This window comes from Neoarius graeffei, chromosome 25 (assembly GCF_027579695.1).
Source record: "Neoarius graeffei isolate fNeoGra1 chromosome 25, fNeoGra1.pri, whole genome shotgun sequence".
NCBI classification, from domain to species: domain Eukaryota; kingdom Metazoa; phylum Chordata; class Actinopteri; order Siluriformes; family Ariidae; genus Neoarius; species Neoarius graeffei.
This window is the reverse complement of record NC_083593.1, coordinates 18,908,675-18,934,121: the sequence shown is the minus strand read 5'-3', so window position 1 is coordinate 18,934,121 and position 25,447 is coordinate 18,908,675. Positions and strand designations below refer to the sequence as shown.

Below are 25,447 nucleotides of genomic sequence, written 5' to 3'. Positions count from 1 at the left end.
TTACCCTGGGGTTCTTTGTGACCTTGCCGACTATTACACACCTTGCTCTTGGAGTGATCTTTGTTGGTCAACCACTCCTGGGGAGGGTAACAATGGTCTTAAATTTCCTCCATTTGTACACAATCTATCTGACTGTGGATTGGTGGAGTCCAAACTCTTTAGAGATGGTTTTGTAACCTTTTCCAGCCTGATGAGCATCAACAACGCTTTTTCTGAGGTCCTCAGAAATCTCCTTTGTTCGTGCCATGATACACTTCCACAAACATGTGTTGTGAAGATCAGACTTTGATAGATCCCTGTTCTTTAAATAAAACAGGGTGCCCACTCATACCTGATTGTCATTCCATTGATTGAAAACATCTGACTCTAATTTCACCTTCAAATTAACTGCTAATCCTAGAGGTTCACATACTTTTGCCAGTCACAGATATGTAATATTGGATCATTTTCCTCAATAAATAAATGGCCAAGTATAATATTTTTGTCTCATTTGTTTAACTGGGTTCTCTTTATCTACTTTTAGGACTTGTGTGAAAATCTGATGATGTTTTAGGTCATATTTATGAAGAAATATAGAGAATTCTAAAGGGTTCACAAACTTTCAAGCACCACTGTACCTAGCTGTTGGCATATTCTACTTTAGTTAGCTAATTTTATTGTAGTTGGCTTAGCTAACTACATAGTTAATAAATAAATAACTGGCCCCATTCACTGCTAAAGTAATTACTTGAAACAAATTATTATTATAGTATTAAGACATTTAATTTTAAATCACACTTGGATGACCCATGTGTAGTAATATAAAAAGTATTTTTGTTCATAAAGTAGGAAAGAAAAAATTAAATTAATGATTTGTGGTAATTAAAAACAAGATATTTAAAGAATACTTGGAATATTCAATCATAAAATAAATTGATTTCAAAAGATAGAGCAAAGAAAAACTCAGTCAGCATGAAATAACCTGGAAAATGAATGCAGGTCATTTTTGACCCATGTTGTACATTAGAAGGGGTGTGCATATGTTTTGCATCAAAGGGTTAAAGGTGCTTCTGGTAAAACTGGCATCCTGTCTTCATCACCTTCTTCTGATGAGCTTTCATGGTTTAAGCCAAAAGTTGTATTACTGAGAAGTATCGTTTGTCATGTCTGCTGAATAATCTTTAACCTGTACTGCACTCAAAACAATACAACAGCACAAACACTCGTCGAAGGAATGTGTAGAAAAAGTTACACAAATTATGTGCAGCACTCTAGTTTACACATTGTGTTAATATTAAATAAAGTTACTCTATGCTGGAAGAATTATGCTTTTTTTTATTACTACATATAGTTATGCGTAGTTTTAAAGGTAGACTGCATTTCAGATTTGTCAAGTTCAGGTCATAAAAAGAATTTTCCCCGACACCCAATTATTTTTTCTTTAGTGGACTGAAAGCTACTGAATTCGAATCACAAACTTCCAATTTTATTATAATTTTTTTAAAAAATAGAACAATTAATTAATTTAAGGTCACGTGCCCCTAAATTCTCCGCTATTTTTTCCTACTTCACCATGACGCAATACAAGATACTACGTCATGTATCATATGGTGGGCTTTCCCTGTTCGTGCAAGGCATTGTGGGATACAAATTTGAAACAGGAGAGAAAAATGGAGGACACGAATGAAACGTGAAAGACAGACTACAGTAAAGGAAAGTGAAAAGAAAAGACGTTATGTTGTGAAGGAAAGGAAACGCAGGGCCAAACTAATAAATAAATATTGGAGGTCAGCGAGCACCTCAGTGTGATCAGCTGTTCGTTTAGCGACAGAATGATGGAACCGTCAGTGCACGGTCAAGGTAAACCTGTAGGTGGCAGTAATGCAACACTGGATGCCAGCTGCCGTAAAGCCCAAAAAAAGAAGTAGTAAAAGTAGCTGGTAAACCTGTGCATGCGCACACCGGACTCCCTGTGTCTGCTTGACTGCACGAAGCGAGCGATTTCATGCACATTATTTGCTAGGGAAATAAACATGCATCACAATGACCAAATTTCAAAGGGAACTAAATTTCACTGATTTTATGAAATCAAAAGGCTGTCTAGTTTTAAAATGAACATGACCTGTGAATTAGTTCACAATATTCGAGACAATGTGTCGACTGATCTGTACTACACATACCTCCATACTTGCCAACTTTTCAAAATTCTCATGGGGAGAAGTGCGTGAACGACATTTTCAATTGGATGAGGGTATGATGCGCGGTTGAAACGATAAAAACAGTGGATCCCAATTAATTGCAAACCATTTGAAATTTATACAGTTAAAGAGTTTTTGAATTGTTGATATTGTTCTATCAATTACTATAGGTTATGGGATTCATGTATCAGGCCTGAGAGAGCTCAGAGTGAAAAATCTGAAATAATACTTGTCTTGAATTTTAATATAATAACAATGAAAGGGAAATCTTAAATCAGATTTTTAGCTGAAAAATCTCATGCTTGGAATATTGTATACATACAGAGACCCACAGAAAATAACACAAGTGATGCTTTAGAAGAATGTTCATAATTTCTTAAAATAGTCACAGTGAATGAAAGTATGATTGGATTGCATCAAATGTGTTTTCCTTCTGTAAGCTCATGTAAAAATACAGAGAACTATAAGATCATATATAAATTAAATTTTAATAAGATTTAACCAAAATAATAACAACTCAATTAAATAAATACTACACTGTCTTAAATAAATCAACTCAATTAAATAAATACTGCACAGCACTAGAAATACTATCAAAATCCTATCGGAATGCATCAAAGGAATTTGCTCATTTGCAACTTGGACTGAAAGTTTTCAAACAAAATTTAAAAATGGCACAATAAATACTACCATACTATCAAAATATACTCCACAAAGAAATTCACTCCAGAGGCAGCACCAGATTCATTTTCTTTGTGAGAGCTTATGGTAATAGATGCTGGTGAAATATGAACTGATAAAAAATTTCAGGGCCCTATTCTGTGTATTTAATGAACTAGGCCATTTTGAAAATTACTGAAATTAGACTAGAAATGTACCCCCTAAATCCTCGCCAGGGATTTTTGGGGTTTTAAATGCATTTTTCTCAGCTTCTAGGCTACACAGAGGTTTGAAATTTGGTAAATTAACTCTACATGTTGCTAATATGGAAGGAAAACATAGAGCCTTCTATCTAGAAAATCCTGGCCATAGGTACTTCCTAAAAATGCTAAAAATTAAGAAAAATGCACTCGCGAGTGGGGTTTCGGGCCCTAAAAATACTAGAAAACAAATGTATTCATCTCCTGTCACTACCTGGTCTTATTATAAACCAGATTGCCTGGTCACTTATATAATGGGAGCTCTCTAGATAGAAATATTTACAGAAATATGTCAGATTCAGGCGGCACGGTGGTGTAGTGGTTAGCGCTGTCGCCTCACAGCAAGAAGGGCCGGGTTCGAGCCCCGTGGACGGCGAGGGCCTTTCTGTGTGGAGTTTGCATGTTCTCCCCGTGTCCGTGTGAGTTTCCTCCGGGTGCTCCGGTTTCCCCCACAGTCCAAAGACATGCAGGTTAGGTTAACTGGTGACTCTAAATTGGCCGTAGGTGTGAATGTGAGTGTGGATGGTTGTCTGCGTCTATGTGTCAGCCCTGTGATGACCTGGCGACTTGTCCAGGGTGTACCCCGCCTTTCGCCTGTAGTCAGCTGGGATAGGCTCCAGCTTGCCTGCGACCCTGTAGAACAGGATAAAGCGGCTAGAGATAATGAGATGAGAGATGTCCGATTCAATTACATACCCCACAAAAAGTATCATCTTTAAGACCCTGAATGGAAATGAAGCACAGGTAGCACAGGTCTGCAACTTGGTAAATAGTTTCGTTAATTCAACCACTACAAACATGTGAAGTGTCATCTTGTTATTTGTGCATCATTCTCTTTTTTCAATCTCAAATCATCCATTTTTAATGCCCTCGAATTTGTTGTTTTTGCTGTTACATGTACTCTACAGTTCACAAATAACTATATACTTGACCATGAAAGAGTAATTTAAGATCACAGATGCAGCACTCTCCTATTCATATGTTTGTCATGACTGATATTGGGTGTATTGTCTGTTTACAGTTGCATTTCTGACAGAGATATCAGCCCATACAGAAAAGATGTAGATAAATCTTATAAAATTTATATGTCCTTTGTCTAAAACTTGTATGTAAAGCATACAACAGTGAAACCAGATATAAGATCCTTAGTAAATTTGAACAAAATGAAACTTCTATGATTTGCGTATTTATCAGAACAATATATGACAGTAATGCAAAAGTGGCCACTTTCAGGAGTAAATCATATTCCTTATATGATGCACAATACATGAAACATAAACTGAAGGTGATGGAAAGTTATTTTTTTATAAAGTTTCTTCTATTTCTTTTCCATATGGGAGTATTTAAAATTTTCCATAGATCATGTATACACCAGTATTTTAAAATACATGTATACAGAGGTGGACAGTAACAAAGTACATTTACTTGAGTACTGTACTTAAGTACACTTTTTGAATATCTGTACTTTGAGTATTTTTTTTTTAACTTCTGACTAACTTCACTACATTTGAAAGACAAATATACTTTTCACTCCACTACATTTCTATCAAGGTCCTCGTTACTCATTACTATGAAGTGGCTGTTTTGTTTTTTTTCCCCTAAAACATGATTGATTTTTTTTTTTTTTTGCAGGTGACACTGAGACAGCCCATCAGTAATCACTAGGGTCACGTCACATCCATAGACTGTATAAAATCAAGTTCAGTGATTTCTCATCAGCATTATTTAACACAATCAGTTGATGGCAGAATGGAAGGAGGCGGTTCTTCAGGAGAATGCACGCACCCATGGCCCATGAACCCATGTTCCAGTTTTCTGAAAAGATTAAAGATTAATTTCGTTTTAAATGTTTTCTTTGTTTGCCTAAAATTAAAATCACATCACAGCCTACAAAAACTCGCCATCCGACCTGCGGGAGCATACTGAGGGATGTGAACGCTTTATTCCAAGAGAAAGCTTGTAATGAAGTTGTCTGTGCTTTTAGAGCTAGCAATAACGTTGCAATAGCTCTGCAGTCTGGTTAGTCAAATGACTTTCTATGGATTTGTCCACGGCTAACGTTTACACATAGCTAGTTAACGTGGACACTGTTAGCATGTAAAAACAGAGCTACGCTAACATGAATAAGGTTAACTTATCCGAAGTCCTTTCAGAAATATGTTTTAGCGTAATCTTGCCAAATAAACAATGTAGAAATCTTTCTTTTCTAGTAGCGTTAGCTCCCCAATATGATTTTGAGTTTGAAAACAGCTTGCTAGCATGTCAGGTGGGGTTTCACTGACTAGCTAGCTTAACATTCAACCACCATGATGGCACAGCATGCGTTCATTTTGTGAACTCACATTTCTGTCTTTGGTAACGGGATTAGGTTTTGTAGGCGTTGTGGCAATGATACAACAATGCGTTGACAGAAAATGTACTTTTAATACTTAAGTATTTTTAAAAGCAAGTACTTCAGTACTTTAACTTAAGTAAAAAAATTGACGGCACAACTTTCACTTGTATCGGAGTAACATTTAACCAGTGGGATCTATACTTTGACCACCTCTGCATGTATATAATTTATATCACTTTTTATTTGATGATATTTCCTTTTCATTTTCAGATCTGAGTGATCTTTAACATTGCTCCTGTTCAAAGATCCAAACTTGTAGTCTAGAGTATAGATAGTACTTGTAACAAACTTTTGGTGCTGGAACTCTAAATAGAACTAACGGCTAGTTCCTGAGTAATATTGGACAAAATGAGTTTGGTCCCTGCACCAGGCACAAATAGAAGGGCACGACAGTATAAGCTTAGCCCTCAAAGTAAAACAAAAATTGTGAAAGCATTTGCAGAATTCACTGATAATAACCTTTAATAACATCTGAGACTTCCTCATACAGAAAATACTAAATCCTTGATTGTTCACTAATTAGAATCTATATTAAAAATGACTCATCTAAATACACAAACAACAAATTCAAGGGCATTAAAAATGGATGATTTGAGATTGAAAAAAAGAGAATGATGCACAAATAACAGCAAGATGACACTTCACATGTTTGTAGTGATTGAATTAATGAAACTATTTACCAAGTTGCAGACCTGTGCTACCTGTGCTTCATTTCCATTCAGGGTCATAAAGATATGATACTTTTTGTGGGGTATGTAATTGAATCTGACATATTTCTGTAAATATTTCTATCTAGAGAGCTCCCATTATATATGTTACCAAGCAATCTGGTTTATAATAAGACCAGGTAGTGACGGGAGATGAATACATTTGTTTTCTAGTATTTTTAGGGCTCGAAACCCCACTCGCGAGTGCATTTTTCTTAAATTTTTTAGCATTTTTAGGAAGTACCTATGGCCAGGATTTTCAAGCTAGAAGGCTCTATGTTTTCCTTCCAGATTAGCAATATGTAGAGAGTTAATTTACCAAATTTCAAACCTCTGTGTAGCCTAGAAGCTGAGAAAAATGCATTTAAAACCCCAAAAATCCCTGGCGAGGATTTAGGGGGTACATTTCTAGTCTAATTTCAGTAATTTTTCAAAATGGCATAAATTAAAAAAAAAAAAAAAACCTCTGGGTCTAGAAAGCTGAATTTTTTTTAAAACTAATTTAGATTAACATATATTTTCATGGTGGCACAGTGGTGTAGTGGTTAGCGCTGTCGCCTCACAGCAAGAAGGTCCGGGTTTGAGCCCCGTGGCCGGCGATGGCCTTTCTGTGCGAAGTTTGCATGTTCTCCCCGTGTCCGCGTGGGTTTCCTCCGGGTGCTCCGGTTTCCCCCACAGTCCAAAGACATGCAGGTTAGGTTAACTGGTGACTCTAAATTGACCGTCGGTGTGAATGTGAGTGTGAATGGTTGTCTGTGTCTATGTGTCAGCCCTGTGATGACCTGGCGACTTGTCCAGGGTGTACCCCGCCTCTCGCCCGTAGTCAGCTGGGATAGGCTCCAGCTTGCCTGCGACCCTGTAGAACAGGATAAAGAGGCTAGAGATAATGAGATGAGGTATATTTTCATAGCCCTGTGATGACCTAGCATCACAGGGTGTAAGGTGTACCCCGCCTCTCGCCCATAGTCAGCTGGGATAGGCTCCAGCTTGCCTGCGACCCTGTAGGACAGGATAAGCCGCTACAGATAATGGATGGATGGATGGATATATTTTCATCAGTTACTTCTACCATTAAAATAAAAATATTGCTGCAACCCAATTTTCTATATATTGGGTCTTTTTGGCTTGGACTTACCCTCATACCAGCTGTTTAGAAGCTAATCAGTACTTACTGACTCCTCACAGTATAATACACCGGCCCTTTGAGAAGATTGAAGACCCCTGATTACAACCCCCTGGAATTCAGAGGAATGACAGTACCTCGGGTGAGGGATTTTAGTGGGGAATTTGAACTCATGGGGTTACTCAAGGTACTGTTACATTAACATTAGCTCTCTATCGTCAGCTTGAATAACATTAACTTGCTACTTGTTTTTAATGTCTATATTCATTGTGCTTTTTAAGCATGTAAAGGCTGGTTTACACTACCGTTCAAAAGTTTGGGGTCACCCAGACAATTTAGTGTTTTCCATGAAAAGTCATGCTTTTATTTACCACCATAAGTTGTAAAATGAATAGAAAATATAGTCAAGACATTTTTCTGGCCATTTTGAGCATTTAATCGACCCCACAAATGTGATGCTCCAGAAACTCAATCTGCTCAAAGGAAGGTCAGTTTTATAGCTTCTCTAAAGAGCTCAACTGTTTTCAGCTGTGCTAACATGATTGTACAAGGGTTTTCTAATCATCCATTAGCCTTCTGAGGCAATGAGCAAACACATTGTACCATTAGAACACTGGAGTGAGAGTTGCTGGAAATGGGCCTCTATACACCTATGGAGATATTGCACCAAAAACCAGACATTTGCAGCTAGAATAGTCATTTACCACATTAGCAATGTATAGAGTGGATTTCTGATTAGTTTAAAGTGATCTTCATTGAAAAGAACAGTGCTTTTCTTTCAAAAATAAGGACATTTCAAAGTGACCCCAAACTTTTGAACGGTAGTGTATGTTGTAGTTAATTGGTTTTGGTTGGCAAGTGCATGTTTTGTGCATGCTAAATGTCCACTGACTTTGGCCGGAGTGTGTGAGAGCATCATGGGATTTGTAACACTGAAACCACCATGTTGACAGAAAGAGGATTTGCACCAGTGACAGCGAGCAAAATGATTGTGCCAAGTTGTACTTAAAATCATTTAACATATTTACATGCAAAACGACATCATCTGCACTGTTAGTTTTAATACTGTTTTTGTTTTTCACAAAACTTTTATTTTACTCTATATTAACTTTAGACATTTAGACAAATTTGCTAACTTTAAATGTCAAAATACAATTTACAATGGCACAAATACGGTGGGGAGTTTTTTTTTTTTGAAATATTGCTGCTCAGCTTGCAAGATAGAAATTTAACTTGAGGTATTTTATGTAGTTATGTGTCATATTTAATAGCATTTCATTTGTATTATTAAAAAGAGCCTGGCTGGAAATATAAGATCAACTAATTATTCAGCATCATGCAGCAGGAATATTTTTTTTCTTAATTTGCTGTACAACTTACGATGTACCTCATATAGCCATGGCTAGTTTAATCCAATTATTTCCCAGGAGAGTCATCCTTTTAATACAAATACATTTAAAAAAATATCGTTCAAGTCCGGGTGGCATGGTGGTGTAGTGGTTAGCGCTGTCGCCTCACAGCAAGAAGGCTCTGGGTTCGAGCCCAGTGGCCGACGAGGGCCTTTCTGTGCGGAGTTTGCATGTTCTCCCCGTGTCCGCGTGGGTTTCCTCCGGGTGCTCCGGTTTCCCCCACAGTCCAAAGACATGCGGTTAGGCTAACTGGTGGCTCTAAATTGACTGTAGGGTGTGAGTGTGAATGGTTGTTTCTGTTAATCTTACTGTTAATACGTCATGATAATAAAAGGTGTTGAAGTCATAACTAGTGTATTGTCAAATAACACTTCTTGCGTAGGGTTTTAGGCATATATGTTGTTAACACAATGCGTGTAGCCAAGGACGGCATGTGTGTGTAAATATTACACGTTTACACATCTTCACGTTAACCTTCCTGACATCATTTACACAGTGAATGTGTCAAAATGATCACAACGAGCGCTGTCCCAAAACTCATCCACTGATGTGTAAGAATTGAATTCATTGTGTCCGTTTTAACACACCCTTCCTAAAGAGTGAATACATCAGAGATTATTCTGTGATGATCAGGTGTCCACATACTTCTGGCCATATAGAGTGTAACTTCCTGGTGGAGTGTTGGATAAACATCTGTATTTGATTGGCAGAAAGTGAAGGATGTCTTTGCTGAATGCCTGACTGGGCTGTTTATTTAAATATGAGCTTATCGATTAAAGCCAGTATGCAGAGGGCTAAATTAGTCTCCAGCTCCCTAAAGTGAGAGAGAGAAACATCATTTCCTTTGTTCAACCCCCATTAGTTTAGCACTTTCTTTTTCCTCTTTCTCTGTGTTGCTGTTTTAATCACAGTCTCTTCTTATCCTCCATTTTTCGTCAGCTTGGGTTTGTGGGGGTTTTTTTAATCTTCCTTTCATACACTCCCTTTCTGTCTAACACACACAACCTCAAAACCTGCAGTAATAAGAATTATGGTAACAGTGATTCTGATCGGTGGCAGGTAAAGCAAACTAAGCAGGTATACACACACACACACACACACACACACACACACACAATTATTCTGACTGCTCTAGAGACTGCAGACACAACAAGCTTTCATCTCAGGCTCTAACACAGTAAAGAGAAAACAATCCCATCCACAGGATAAAACCACCACTGATAAGCCAGAGCAATAACAGCTCCCACCATGAATTTGTTCTCACTTCAATGCAAAAGATTATTCAATGCTAATGACTGAAATCCATATTAGATTTTGCCAGGGTCTAGTGATTGCAGCATTTGCATCACTTTTCATTTCGGATGATGGAAAAAACTCCGGGCAGTACATTTAATAATAATAATAATAATAATAATAAAAAAGTAAACGTGTGTGTGTGTGTGTGTGTGTGTGTATATATATATATATATATATATATATATATAAGGTTCTGGCTCAGGCTGCCAGCTGCATATTATGCAATCCAAATGAACAGGTAAAGGAGAGAATAAATAGCAGGGTAACAATTATAATCCCCTCTGAATATATTGGTATGGCAAAACCAATTCGGTTGTTTTCGCTGTACACTGAAGACATTTGTGTTTGAGATCAAAAGATGAATACAAGACAGTAGATTCGCATTTCAGCTTTCATTTGCTGACATTTACATCTAGAGGTGTTAAACAGCTTAGAACATGATACCTTTGGGGGCAGAACACGCCATTTGAAGTGAGCAAAATTATAGGAAACAAAAGTCTTAAAGCGAGATGGCCTTTCGATTTCATAAAATCTGTGAAATTTAGTTCCCTCTGAAATTTGGTTATTGTGATATATATGTTTATTTCTGTAATATCTCCAAAAAAAAAAAAAAAAGGCCATTCGGTGGCTGGGAAGTTATTTAATTTGAGCGGATTCCTGAGCAAATTATGTGCATGAAATCACTCGCTTAGTGCAGTCAAGCAGACAAAGGAAGTCCATGTGCGCATGCGTACGTTTGCCTTCTTCATCTTTTGGGTTTTACAGCAGCTGGCATCCAGCGTTGCATTACTGCCATCTACAGGTTTACCTTGACCATGCACTGACAGTTCCATCATTCTGTCGCTAAACGAACAGCTGATCACACCGAGGTGCTTGCTGACTGCCGATATTTATTAGTTTGGTCCTGCGTTTCCTTTCCTTCGCAACATAACATCTTTTCTTCTCGCTTTCCGTCACTATAGTCAGTCTTTCACATTTCATTCGCATCCTTCATTTTTCTCTCCTGTTTCAAAATTTATATCCTACAATGCCTTGCATGAACGGGGAAAGCCCACCATGTAACGCATGATGTAGGTTTCTTGTATTGCATCATGGTGAAGCAGGAAAAAATAGCGAAGAATTTAGGGCCATGTGGCCCTCATCTCATTTCATTATCTCTAGCCACTTTATCCTGTTCTACAGGGTCGCAGGCAAGCTGGAGCCTATCCCAGCTGACTACGGGCGAAAGGCGGGGTACACCCTGGACAAGTCGCCAGGTCATCACAGGGCTGACACATATGGCCCTTTTCCACTACCCTTTTTCAGCTCACTTCAGCTCGCTTCAGCTCACTTCAGCCCGACACGGCTCGCGTTTCGACTACCAAAAACCAGCACGACTCAGCTCGTTTCAGCCCTGCTTAGCCCCTAAAACTCGCACCGTTTTGGAGTGGGGCTGAAGCGAGCCAAACCGTGCCGAGTGAGGCTAGGGGCGTGAGCAGACACTCCCCTGTGCACTGATTGGTGAGGAGTGTCCTCACATGCCCACACACACCCCGCGAGCGCGCTGGGATCTGTAAACACCGTAAACCCGGAAGAAGAATAATTATGAATTACGAGAATTTCTGAAGCCTTATGCGCCTCGCCTCATCTATACGCTCTTGCCAGTATCTGTTGGCGTTGTCGGTGACAACAAGCCACAGCACCAAGACCAGCAACACTAACGACTCCATGTCCTCCATGTTTATTGTTTACTATTCGGGTCGTGAGACTACCGCTTAAAAGATCACTGAATCAGTGACATACAGAGCATCGTGGACGAGTTCGCGGAGCGCAAGGCTCGTCGTATGCCCTTCAAATAATGCGCGCAGTAGGCTATTGATGTTTTATTATGAGCCATGTACAGTATGTCGCCTAATGTTTTTTTGTTTCTGAGTTACATGTTCGTTTGAAGGACTTAATGTACAAAATAACATAGTTGCACCCCGTAGTGTTGAAATTGGTAAACACAGTGCATTCAGTGAGGTTTGCACCGCCCTCCTTTTATTTCTGACTCTTCCTGTCACCGTTGCAACCTCTGAGCGCTCATTCGTATGCCCTTCAAATAATGTGCGCAGTATAGGCTATTGATGTTTTATTATGAGCCATGTACAGTATCCTAATGTTTTTTGTTTCTGAGTTACATGTTCGTTTGAAGGACTTGATGTACTAAATAACATAGTTGCACCCGGTAGTGTTGAAATTGGTAAACACCGCAGTTGCGGACATTTTGTAGCCTAAAATGATGTTATGATAAGCTTTAATAAAGGGCCCGGTCATTTGCCCCGCCCCCGGCCCGGCTCTGACTTGTTTCGCCACTGTCACTGATGTCACTGTTTGCGCTGCTTAACGACATCACGTGACGTCCACCCACTTTCGCTAACTCCACCCAATGTGTCCACCCACTTCCAGCCAGCACGGTTCAGCGTGGTTGTAGTCGAAATGCAACTCCAACAGCCCCGCTCAGCCCGACTCAGCTCGACTCGGCACGGCACGGCTCAGCCGCGTTTGTAGTGGAAAAGCGGCAATAGACACAGACAACCATTCACACTCACATTCACACCTACGGTCAATTTAGAGTCACCAGTTAACCTAACCTGCATGTCTTTGGACTGTGGGGGAAACCGGAGCACCCGGAGGAAACCCACGCGGACACAGGGAGAACATGCAAACTCCACACAGAAAGGCCCTTGCCGGCCACGGGGCTCGAACCAGGACCTTCTTGCTGTGAGGCGACAGTGCTAACCACTACACCACTGTGCCGCCCCCATGTGGCCCTAAATTCATTAATTGATCTATTTAAAAAAAAAAGAATAAAACTGGAAGTCTATGATTTGAATTCAGTAGTTGTTTTCAGTCCACTAAACAAAAATAATTGGATGTCAGGGAAAATTCTTTTTTTGACCTAAACTTGAAAAATTTGAAAGGCAGTCTACCTTTAAAGTAACAAAAGTAAATAAACACTTAATATCTGGTTGCATATCCCTTGCATCAAGCCAGTAACCCACTGCCATCACCAAACTGTTGCATTCTTTTGTGATGCTCTTCCAAGCTTGTACTGCAGCTTCTTTCAGTTGTTGAAGGTTTCTCCCTTCAGTCTCCTCTTCAGGAGTTGAAATGCATGCTCAGTTGGATTAAAGTCTGACTAAGTCCTTTGTTGTGTTGGCCGTGTGCTTTGTATCACTGCCTAGCTGCATGATTAAGTTGCTCTCAATTATTCTGCTGCAATCATCATGAGCTACAGTGGTGCTTGAAAGTTTGTGAACCCTTTAGAATTTTCTATATTTCTGCATAAATATGACTTAAAACATCATCAGATTTTCACACAAGTCCTAAAAGTAGATAAAGAGAACCCAGTTAAATAAATGAGACAAAAATATTATACTTGGTAATTTATTTATTGAGGAAAATGATCCAATATTACATATCTGTGAGTGGCAAAAGTATGTGAACCTTTGCTTTCAGTATCTGGTGTGACCCCCTTGTGCAGCAATAATTGCAACTAAACATTTCCGGTAACTGTTGATCAGTCCTGCACACCAGCTTGGAGGAATTTTAGCCCATTCCTCCATACAGAACAGCTTCAACTCTGGGATGTTGGTGGGTTTCCTCACATGAACTGCTCGCTTCAGGTCCTTCCACAACATTTCGATTGGATTAAGGTCAAGACTTTGACTTGGCCATTAGCTTTATTCTTCTTTAACCATTCTTTGGTAGAACGACTTGTGTGCTTAGGGTCATTGTCTTACTGCATGACCCACCTTCTCTTGAGACTCAGTTCATGGACAGATGTCCTGACATTTTCCTTTAGAATTCGCTGGTATAATTCAGAATTCATTGTTCCATCAATGATGGCAAGCCGTCCTGGCCCAGATGCAGCAAAACAGGCCCAAACCATGATACTACCACCACCATGTTTCACAGATGGGATAAGGTTCTAATGCTGGAATGCAGTGTTTTCCTTTCTCCAAACATAACACTTTTCATTTAAACCAAAAAGGTCTGTTTTGGTCTCATCCGTCCACAAAACATTTTTCCAATAGCCTTCTGGCTTGTCCACGTGATCTTTAGCAAACTGCAGATGAGCAGCAATGTTCTTTTTGGAGAACAGTGGCTTTCTCCTTGCAGCCCTGCCATGAACATTATTGTTGTTCAGTGTTCTCCTGATGGTGGATTCATGAACATTAACATTAGCCAATGCGAGAGAGGCCTTCAGTTGCTTAGAAGTTACCCTGGGGTCCTTTGTGACCTTGCCGACTATTAAACGCCTTGCTCTTGGAGTGATCTTTGTTGGTCGCCCATTCCTGGGGAGGGTAACAATGGTCTTGAATTTCCTCCATTTGTACATACTCTGTCTGACTGTGAATTGGTGGAGTCCAAACTCTTTAGAGATGGTTTTGTAATCTTTTCTAGCCAGATGAGCATCAGCAATGCTTTTTCTAAGGTCCTCAGAAATTTGTTCGTGCCATGATACATTTCCACAAACATGTGTTATGAAGATCAGACTTTGATAGATCCCTGTTCTTTAAATAAAACAGGGTGCCCACTCACACCTGATTGTCATCCCATTATCGAAAATACCTGACTCATTTCACCTTCAAATTAACTGCTAATCCTAGAGGTTCACATACTTTTGCCACTCACATACAGTATATGTAATATTGGATCATTTTCCTCAATAAATAAATGACCAAGTATAATATTTTTGTCTCATTTGTTTAACTGGGTTCTCTTTCTCTACTTTTAGGACTTGTGTGAAAATCTGATGATGTTTTAGGTCATATTTATGCAGAAATATAGAAAATTCTAAAGGGTTTGCAAACTTTCAAGCACCACTGTACATCAGTAAAGATTACTGAACCTGTCCCAGATGCAGCCATGCAAGTCCAAGACACCAACTCCACCGTGCTTGACCAAGGAGTTTGTACATTTTGACTCATAAGCAGATACTTTCTCCACACTTTGGCCTTTCCATCACTGTTTTAGAGATTACTCTTGGTTCCAGACCTTTTGTGGCTCGTCCCTGTTTTTTTTTTTTTCCTGCAAATTCCAATCTGGCCTTCTGATTCTTACTGCTGGTGGTTTGCATCATGTGTTATGGCCTCTATATTTCTGCTCTCAAAGTCTTCTTTGAACCTTCTTCTTTGATACTTTCACCCCTGCCCTGTGGAGGTTGTTTGTGATGTCACTGGCTGTTGTTTTGGGGTTTTTATTCACAGCTCTTACAATGTTTTCATCATCAACCGCTGTTTTCCTTAGCCAACCTGTTAAATGTCTAGTTGTTGATACACCAGCGTTTTTTTTTTTTTTCAGAACATTCTAAATTTATTATATTGGCTATGCCCATTGCTTGTGCAATGGCTCTGATCAAAAGTTCTCTCTTTCTCAGCTTCAAAATGGCTTGCTTCTCTCCCAGAAAAAGCTACTGGTCTTCATGTTAGTTTTTAATAACAAATGCAGTCTTCACAAGTGAAACCCAGAGTAGACATTCAGAGCTATCAATTGCTTAAATAATCAATTTAACAGGGCACAACTGGGCGACAAGAAACACTTTTCAGGCTGATGTTCCAATATTTTTGACCACTGGCAAAATGTGTGGGTTCAAACAAAAGGTGCCATGTTCCAAGATGTTATATCTAGATGTAAATATCAGGAAGTGCAAACAAACTCTGATCCATTGTCTCATTCATCTTTGAATCTCAAGCCAAAATGTCTTCAGTGTATAACAAAAACAAAATCAGTGACCTTGCTGTTCCAATACTTTTTGAGAGGACTTGCCCACAAAATCTACCACAGACTCACCTACAAAAGAAGTTTCCCCCAAGTATCCTCTGCGTCGGAGCACAACCTCTAGCACCCCGGCCTGTTCGTCCACCTCGTAATTCTGTTTCCGTAGAGAGATCCAGGACCAGTCAACGCAGAAGTGCTGCTCTTTCAGTGTATTCCCTCCTGAACAGGGACACAAATTTCACCTCAGATCATACACGTTTCCTTATTTATTCACATTGTTAATAACTGTGGCACACAAAATTGTTCATGTAAATATGGCCTACAAAATCGAGATCAAACATCATTTCTTAGTACCTGAGCTTGCTGTAGTAGGTACCATCAAATTATTAATTCTTAGAGGCACTGCAATGATCAGGAAAGATTTGTTGCACAAAACATCACAATCTGATTAAAATGTATGGGTCATGGGTTTATATACTCGATTGAACAAATGTTTTGTTTAAGGTAGGAATCTATACTATATAGGCCACAAGAAGTGACCTGATTCCATTTTAGGATACTACAATATGATTATAAACCAGTTCCTTATGCATTGTTTTATTTGTACTTTTTATAGCCAGTATTGCATTCCCCCTGTATGGCATAATTTGCTCCTTTTAAAACATGATTTTTATAAACAAAAAGATCACTTGAGTTGCTGCCAAGTGAAAGAGTTCAAGTATCTCGGGGTCTTGTTCACGAGTGATGATAAAATGGAGCGTGAGATGGACAGGCAGATTGGGGCAGCGTCAGCAGTAATGTGGGCGTCGTATTAGTCCGTCATGGTGAAGGAGGAGCGGAGTTGGAAGGCAAAGCTTTTGATTTACCAGGTCAATCTACATTCCAACTCTCACCTATGGTCGTGAGCTTTGGGTAGTGACCGAAAGGATGAGATCGTGGATACAAGCGGCTGAAATAAGCTTTCTCCGTAGGGTGGCTGGGCTCACCCTTAGAGATAGGGTGAGAAGCTCAGACATCCAGAGGGATCTCGGAGTAGAGCCACTGCTCCTTCATGTCGAAAGGAGTCAGCTGAGATGGTTCAGGCATCTGATTAGGATGCCTCCTGGGCGCCTTCCTTTGGAGATTTTCTGAGCATGTCCAACTGGGAGGAGACCTCGGGGTAGACCCAGAACACGCTGGAGAGATTATATATCTCATCTGGCCTGGGAGCGCCTTGGAATCCCCCAGGATGAACTGGAAAGTGTTGCTGGGGAGAGAGATGCCTGGAATACCCTGCTTAGCCTGCTGCCACCGTGACCCGACTTTGGATGAGTGGAAGAAAATGGATGGATGGTTTACTTTTAATCAAAATTATATCTGCTCATGCAACTAGTATTGACATGCCAATGGTCAATAGTAATTAATTAAAATTGTAATTAGAACGTCTTTCAGTATATTACAATATTATTGATATATTAGAGAGGAGTAGAAATCAATTAATGTATGCCTCTGTATTGCTAAAGTGCAATTATGGATGTTGACTCTCTCTCTCACACACACACACACACACACACACACACACACACACACACACACACACACACACACACTTTTTTTTATTAGAAATACCACTAAACATTGCAGATGCAAAATAAACTTAGGGCACATTAAGTCTAGTGTTTTTCATAATGGACGAAAATCTTTTTTTTTTTTTTTAAGCGATGAGTGGTCATACCATACAGCTATAAAATCACATGCAGGTTTCAGAAATAAAACAAACATTCAAAATGCACATGATGTACAAAGAAGCATTTTATAAAATCACACTGTGGCACCCTAAATCCAGACCAAAACCTAAATGACACTAAAGCAAATCATATTGTAATGTTCCGAGAGATTTCTGTACGTAGATTCCTACACGTTGGTTATATTAAATTCTAACCAATGTAATTACACCCTGGTGAACAGTGGTAAAGACCTGCTCATGAAATTAGCATTCCGACATTACCTACTCAAAGCCCTCCCTCTCTCCCTCTCCCTCATGCATGACTAGAAGTGATCACAGTCACCCACACAGCCATTCATGTCATGTACCAAGCAGCCATATGTGGGTCAAGATAAGCTTCTGTCCTGCTGAGTCCTCATGCATGTAAAACATCTCCGTTTCTCTTTGGCCCTCTGTTTCATGCAAGCCTTAAATTTTGCATATAACGATAAGCCGCCATGCCTATCCTGTACATGGTGATTTGCTAGGCTTAGCTGCAGGCTGGATTTTTACACTCTCAAGTCTTGTTCAAAACATTGTTACAGGGCTCCTCCCAGACTTCAAACATCTCCATACGTATAAACATCTCTAGTATCACTGCACTCGCCAACAAACAGCTGCATTACTGAATACAGAATTTATACTATATGGGAGATTCAGAGTTTGCAACTTCAGTTCAAAAGTTCATCCATTTATATGCAGGGAAAATTGTGTGTTCAGAGATAGGTTATACATCTGCGAAAATAAATTTTACAGTGGTGCTTGAAAGTTTGTGAACCCTTTAGAATTTTCTATATTTCTGCATAAATATGACCTAAAACATCATCAGATTTTCACACAAGTCCTAAAAGTAGATAAAGAGAACCCAGTTAAACAAATGAGACAAAAATATCATATTTGGTCATTTATTTATTGAGGAAAATGATCCAATATTACATATCTGTGAGTGGCAAAAGTATGTGAACCTCTAGGATTAGCAGTTAATTTGAAGGTGAAATTAGAGTCCAGTGTTTTCAATCAATGGGATGACAATCAGGTGTGAGTGGGCACCCTGTTTTATTTAAAGAACAGGGATCTATCAAAGTCTGATCTTCACAACACATGTTTGTGGAAGTGTATCATGGCAGGAACAAAGGAGATTTCTGAGGACCTCAGAAAAAGCGTTGTTGATGCTCATCAGGCTGGAAAAGGTTACAAAACCATCTCTAAAGAGTTTGGACTCCACCAATCCACAGTCAGAAAAGTTGTGTACAAATGGAGGAAATTCAAGACTATTGTTACCCTCCCCAGGAGTGGTCAACCAACAAAGATCACTCCAAGAGCAAGGCGTGTAATAGTCAGTGAGGTCAAAAAGGACTCCAGGGTAACTTCTAAGCAACTGAAGGCCTCTCTCACATTGGCTAATGTTAATGTTCATGAGTCCACCATCAGGAGAACACTGAACAACAATGGTGTGCATGGCAGGGTTGCAAGAAGAAAGCCACTGCTCTCCAAAAAGAACATTGCTGCTCATCTGCATTTTGCTAAAGATCACGTGGACAAGCCAGAAGGCTATTAGAAAAATGTTTTGTGGACGGATGAGACCAAAATAGAACTTTTTGGTTTAAATGAGAAGTGTTATGTTTGGAGAAAGGAAAACACTGCATTCCAGCATAAGAACCTTATCCCATCTGTGAAACACGGTGGTGGTAATATCATGGTTTGGGCCTGTTTTGCTGCATCTGGGCCAGGATGGCTTGCTGTCATTGATGGAACAATGAATTCTAAATTATACCAGCGAATTCTAAAGGAAAATGTCAGGACATCTGTCCATGAACTGAATCTCAAGAGAAGGTGGGTCATGCAGCAAGACAACCACCCTAAGCACACAAATAATTCTACCAAAGAATGGTTAAAGAAGAATAAAGTTAATGTTTTGGAATGGCCAAGTCAAAGTCCTGACCTTAATCCAGTGGAAATGTTGTGGAAGGACCTGAAGCGAGCAGTTCATGTGAGGAAACCCACCAACATCCCAGAGTTGAAGCTGTTCTGTACGGAGGAACGGGCTAAAATTCCTCCAAGCCAGTGTGCAGGACTGATCAACAGTTACCGGAAACGTTTAGTTGCAGTTATTGCTGCACAAGGGGGTCACACCAGATACTGAAAGCAAAGGTTCACATACTTTTGCCACTCACAGATGTGTAATATTGGATCATTTTCCTCAATGAATAAATGACCAAGTATAATATTTTTGTCTCATTTATTTAACTTGGTTCTCTTTATCTACTTTTAGGACTTGTGTGAAAATCTGATGATGTTTTAGGTCATATTTATGCAGAAATATAGAACATTCTAAAGGGTTCACAAACTTTCAAGCACCACTGTATATTAGTCTCGCTCAGATAATGCAAAGGACACTGAAGTTGCCTTTTTTTTGAGCAGATGAATCTGAGACTGGGTTTTTCGGCAGAGCCTTGGCAACATCTTTTAAACACAAGCACTCGCATTTCGGCACACACACACACGCATTACAAGATAGAATTAAAATGGATTTTTGGAAGGTTAGCACCATTTGATTGACACAACATGCCTACCACTTTAAACGTGAAATTGTTGTTTTATTGTGACACAAACAATAATTAAGATGAAAAAACAGAAATCTGTAGTGTGCATAAGTATTCACCCCCTTTCGTATAAAACCCCTAAAAATAAGAGCTGGTCCAACCAATTCACTTCATAAGTCACATAATTAGTTGATTAAGATCCACCTGTGTACAAAGTGTCACATGATCTGTCACATGATGTCTGTATAAACCAACCTGTTCTGGAAGGACCCTGACTCTGCAACACTACTAAGCAAGCAACATGAGAACCAAGGAGCCTCCAAACAGGTCAGAGAGAAAGAAGTATAGATCAGGGTTGGGTGATAAAAAAAGTCCCAAACTTTGAATGTCTCAAGAAGCACCATTAAATCCATTATAGCAAAATGGAAAGAATATGCCACTACTACAAACCTGACAAGAGAAGGCTGCCCACCAAAACTCACAGACCGGGCAAGGAGGGCATTAATCAGAGATGCAACAAAGACACCAAAGATAACACTGAAGGAGCTGCAAAGATCCACAGCGGATATGGGAGTATCTGTCCATAGGACCACTTTAAGCTGTACACTCCACAGAGTGGGGCTTGATGGAAGAGTGGCCAGAAAAAAAAAGCCATTGCTGAAGAAAACACGTTTGGAGTTTGTCTAACAGCATGTGGCAGACTCCCCAAACACATGGAAGAAGATTCTCTGGTCAAATGAGACAAAAATTTAACTTTTTGGTCATCATGGGAAATGCCATATGTGGCGCAAACCCAACACCCTGAGAACACCATTCCTACAGTGAAGCATGGTGGTGGCAGCATCATGCTGTGGGGATATTTTTCATCTGCAGGAACAGGAAAGCTGATCAGGGCTGAAGGAAAGATGAATAGCACTAAATACAGGGCAATTCTGGAGGAAAACCTGTTTGAGTCGGCCAGAAGTTTGAGACTGGGACGAAGGTTCACATTCCAGCAGGACAATGACCCTAAACATACTGCTAAAGCTACACTGGAGTGGTTTAAAAGGAAACATTTAAATGTCTTGGAATGGCTTAATCAAAGCCCAGACCTCAATCCAATTGTGAATCTGTGGCATAACTTGAAGATTGCTGTACACCAACACAACCCATCTAACTTGAAGGAGTTGGAGTAGTTTTGCCTTGAGGAATGGGCAAAAATCCCCATGGCTAGATGTGCTAAGCTAATAGAGACATACCCCAAGAGACTTGCAGCTGTAATTGCAGCAAAAAGTGTCTCAACAAAGTATTGGCTTTGGGGGGTAAATACCTGTGCACACTCCAGATTTCTGATTTTTCATCTTCATTATTTTTTTGTGTCACAATAAAACAACAATTTCCACCTTTAAAGTGGTAGGCATGTTGTGTAAATCAAATGGTACTAAACACCCCAAAAATCCATTTTAATTCCAGCATGTAATGCAACAAAACAGGACAAACACTAAGGGGGATGAATACTTTTGCAAGACACTGTGTGTGTGCGCGTGTGTGTGTGTGTGTGTGTGTGTGTGTGTGTGTGTGTATATATATATATATATATATATATATATATATATATATATATATATATATAAAAATAATCAGCAGGGACAGGAAATTCAGATTGAAGGAAAAAAGAAACAGCATTTTTTTGCTATCAAATGTAATACAATGTAAGAAAAAACAAGAGAGGATATAAAAATAAATAAATAAGAATAAATGATAAATGAATGAAAAGATGGCAAAGCATTAAAATAAACATTAATTACAAGTCCATTATGTTGCCAGTATATTGTGGCATGAATAGTACTAATTGTAATGATCACATTAAATCACTGCACATTTGGATTTATGATATTATAATGACATGGCTCACACCCTCATTCCACACTCAAACTGTCACACATTGGTGATGAACTCGATAATTCTTTTTAACTGATCGTTCACCAACTTCAGAATTGCACATAATCACACACACATGCTACATAAACATCTGAATAATGCTGAATAAAGTGTGGAGTTAGTGCTGAGGTCTGAATACTGATGTGTGTAATTTCGGTATTTAATCCTCACTGTGTGTGATGAACTCAATTCTGAATACGGCCCTATACACTGACTAGTCATAAGATTAAAAACTGACAGGTGAAGTGAATAACATTGAGTATTACCTTACAGTTACAAGCCCAAAAGGGGGGGGGGGTACTTTGACTTGTATTTCATTGCAGACAGAATTAACTCAAGATTTTACTTTTTTTTTTTCTTTTTCTGGTCAACATAATTTCATTTGTTAATATACATCCATTCCTGCATTTCGGGGCTGCAACACATTCCAAAAAATGTTGGAACGGGGCAATTTAGGGCTAGTAATGAGGTAAAGCAAGTAAATGATGCGATTTGAATCATGATTTGGTACAAAATCAGTATCCAGGAAAGGCCTAGTGTTTGAGGAGCAAAGATTGGCCGAGGATCTCCAGTTTGTCAACAAACGCATGAGAAAATTATTGAAATGTTTAAAAACAATGTTCCTCAAAAAAAAAAAAAATAAAAAATTATATATATATATATATATATATATATATATATATATATATATATATATATATAGGAAGGGATTTGGATATTTGACCCTCTACAGTGCATAACATTTAAAGCATTAAATGATTAAAAGAACCTGGAGGAGTTTCAGTGGATAAAGGGCAAAAGCGCAAGCCTAAGCTGAACGCCCGTGATCTCCGATCCCTCAGATGGCACTGCATGAAGAACTGTTATTCATCTATAGCTGATAACAACATGAGCTAGAGATTACATCCACAAACGCCAGTTAAAACTTGACTGTGCAAAAAGAAGCCTTATGTTACCTCATCTCATTATCTCTAGCCACTTTATCCTGTTCTACAGGGTCGCAGGCAAGCTGGAGCCTATCCCAGCTGACTACGGGCGAAAGGCGGGGTACACCCTGGACAAGTCGCCAGGTCATCACAGGGCTGACACATAGACACAGACAACCATTCACACTCACACCTACAGTCAATTTAGAAATCACCAGTTAACCTAACCTGCATGTCTTTGGACTGTGAGGGAAACTGGAGCACCCGGAGGAAACCCATGCAGACACGGAGAGAACATGCAAACTCCGCACAGAAAGGCTCTCGCCGGCCATGGGGATCGAACCTGGACCCTCTTGCTGTGAGGCGACAGCACTAACCACTACACCCTCATGCCGCCCCTCAACAAGATAATGCAAAACTATATTCTGCACACATTACAAAGGCATGGCTGCGGGAGAAGAGGGTGCCTGTCCCCTCCGTCCTCAACAGAGAATGTGTGGTAAATTTTGAAATGAAAAATATAACAACGACAACTGCACACTGTTGCGCACCTTAAGACCTGCTTGCAGAAAGAATGAGACAAAATAATGCCTGAAACACTTCGTCACTTGGTGCCTTCAGTCCCTAAACACCTTTTAATAATAATAATAATAATAATAATAATAAAAATAAAGTTCAATTTATATAGCACCTTTCTTACACCCAAGGTCGTTTTACAATTGAGAGAGGGGGGAGGGGAAAAAAGGGCCACCAAAAGAGGGTCAAAATGTAATTCCAAAATTCCAATGGCATAGCTAACACAGTCCCACCAGGTGCACGAAGATAAATCCCAAACCACCTACACAGCCACCGTGACACCACCAGGAAACATCACTCGAAACACTGTGCCATGGATCCACAAAGCAAGCACACAAGCATCACCACACAGAGCGCCGGCATGTTCCAAACCACCTGCAAAGCCACTACGATGTCACTGGGCAACATCACTCGGAGCACCGCACCAAGCACAAAAGCACCACCGCACAACCCCAATGTTAAAAAGAGCAATGAACTCACTGCAGTCCATAGCGAGGTGCACAGGCATCACCCATGGTGCACCAAGGCTCGAAGGGAACCAACGCCCAAAACTGGGTCTGGAACTACACCACAACTGGCAGACAAAACAATCAAACAAAAAACAGAGGAGTCACGTGGGTACGGCGAACAAGATGGCGGCAGTCTAGGGACTCTCCTCTCCCCGACGTGTAAAATTGTAAATTATTTCAAAAAATAGGCTCGCATTTGAGAAAGACCTACCTCCGCCTTCTAGAACAGATGGTTGGTGTTGCTTTATTGAAATGAAACAACAGAAAATAGGCGAAATGTCGAAGTATTTTAAAAGCGCAGACCGCATGGCGACCCGGAAAAGCCCCCAACATGAGGAAAGCTCAGCAGGTGAGCCACCTGCCTCCTTAGACAGTTTGTTCACAGAAATTGCTAAAATGAGCACAACACTGTCAAGTGTCGCAACGGACGTCTCGGCTATTAAGGAGACGACAACTGAGCTGAAAACAACAGTGCAGGCCATGCAAGAGAGACTGTCGGAGGCCGAAACACGCATCACGCGCCTGGAGGAAACTACGGAGCAGACCCTCGCTGACAAGGACAAGAAAAGTAAGCTAATGGAGGCAATGTGGGAGCGCGTTCAAGCAAAGGAAAATAATAGCAAAAAGAATAACGTGAGGCTGGTGGGTTTGAAGGAGACATTTGGGACCAATGGGACATTGTTGAGCTGTGTTCAGAAAATCTTAGAAGGGGGACTGGGGATTCGGGCTGATGCTGCCGAGTTTGAAATGGAGCGAGCACATCGCACGCTCACACCTGTGCCGGACCCAGAACGACCGCCGAGACCGGTGCTCATTAGGTTCCTGAGACAGTCAGCGAGAGATAAAGTGATAAATGTGGTAAAAGAAAAACGGGGCTTCATGTGGGAAGGATGTCTGCTGTCGGTATTCCCCGACATGACGAAAGAATTGGCGGAGAAGAGAAAAATCCTTCACACCAGTGAAGCGCAAACTTCAGGAGATGGAAGTGAAGTACACACTGGCCTATCCGGCCACACTGCGCTTTAAGTGGCAGGGGAAAAACGTGAGCTTCACTACAGCGACGGCGGCGGACAAGTTCATCAACAACAACAACCAGGATGGAGATTGAGCATCTAACGAGGGAGGAGAGCTGACGCATGTTTGTATTCAAGAGCCCATACGTGTTGTAAAGATCACGTCGGGGGAGTTTCATGAGACAAAGCTGCCACCGAGGGGACACAGGCGGGAGGAGCGGTGTGGCAGCGGGGGCGTGGTCAAGCGCCGGTCTGTGACAGGAGGGTGGAGCCAGGGAAGGTGAGTGGCAGAATTGCTACACCTGTCGGTAATTAACCTGTGTTTTGTGTGTGTTTTCCCAGTAAACCGCTCCCTATTTAAGGAGGCTGAGAGAGAGCAGAGGGAGCGCGACCCAGGATTGGAGGCTGACTGTGTGTCTGTGTGCGTGTGTGCTTACAATCGTA

The 25,447-nt window shown here is 40.2% G+C and overlaps 1 protein-coding gene across 1 annotated transcript in view; it reads right to left on the bottom strand.

The window, feature by feature from the left end:
• frem2a (FRAS1 related extracellular matrix 2a) overlaps positions 1-25,447 on the bottom strand; it is a 239,449-nt gene that overhangs the window by 178,442 nt on the left and 35,560 nt on the right. The window contains exon 3 of the mRNA XM_060909268.1: positions 15,845-15,991. Coding sequence (XP_060765251.1) covers positions 15,845-15,991 — 147 coding nt within the window. The remainder of the gene's footprint in view (positions 1-15,844; positions 15,992-25,447) is intronic.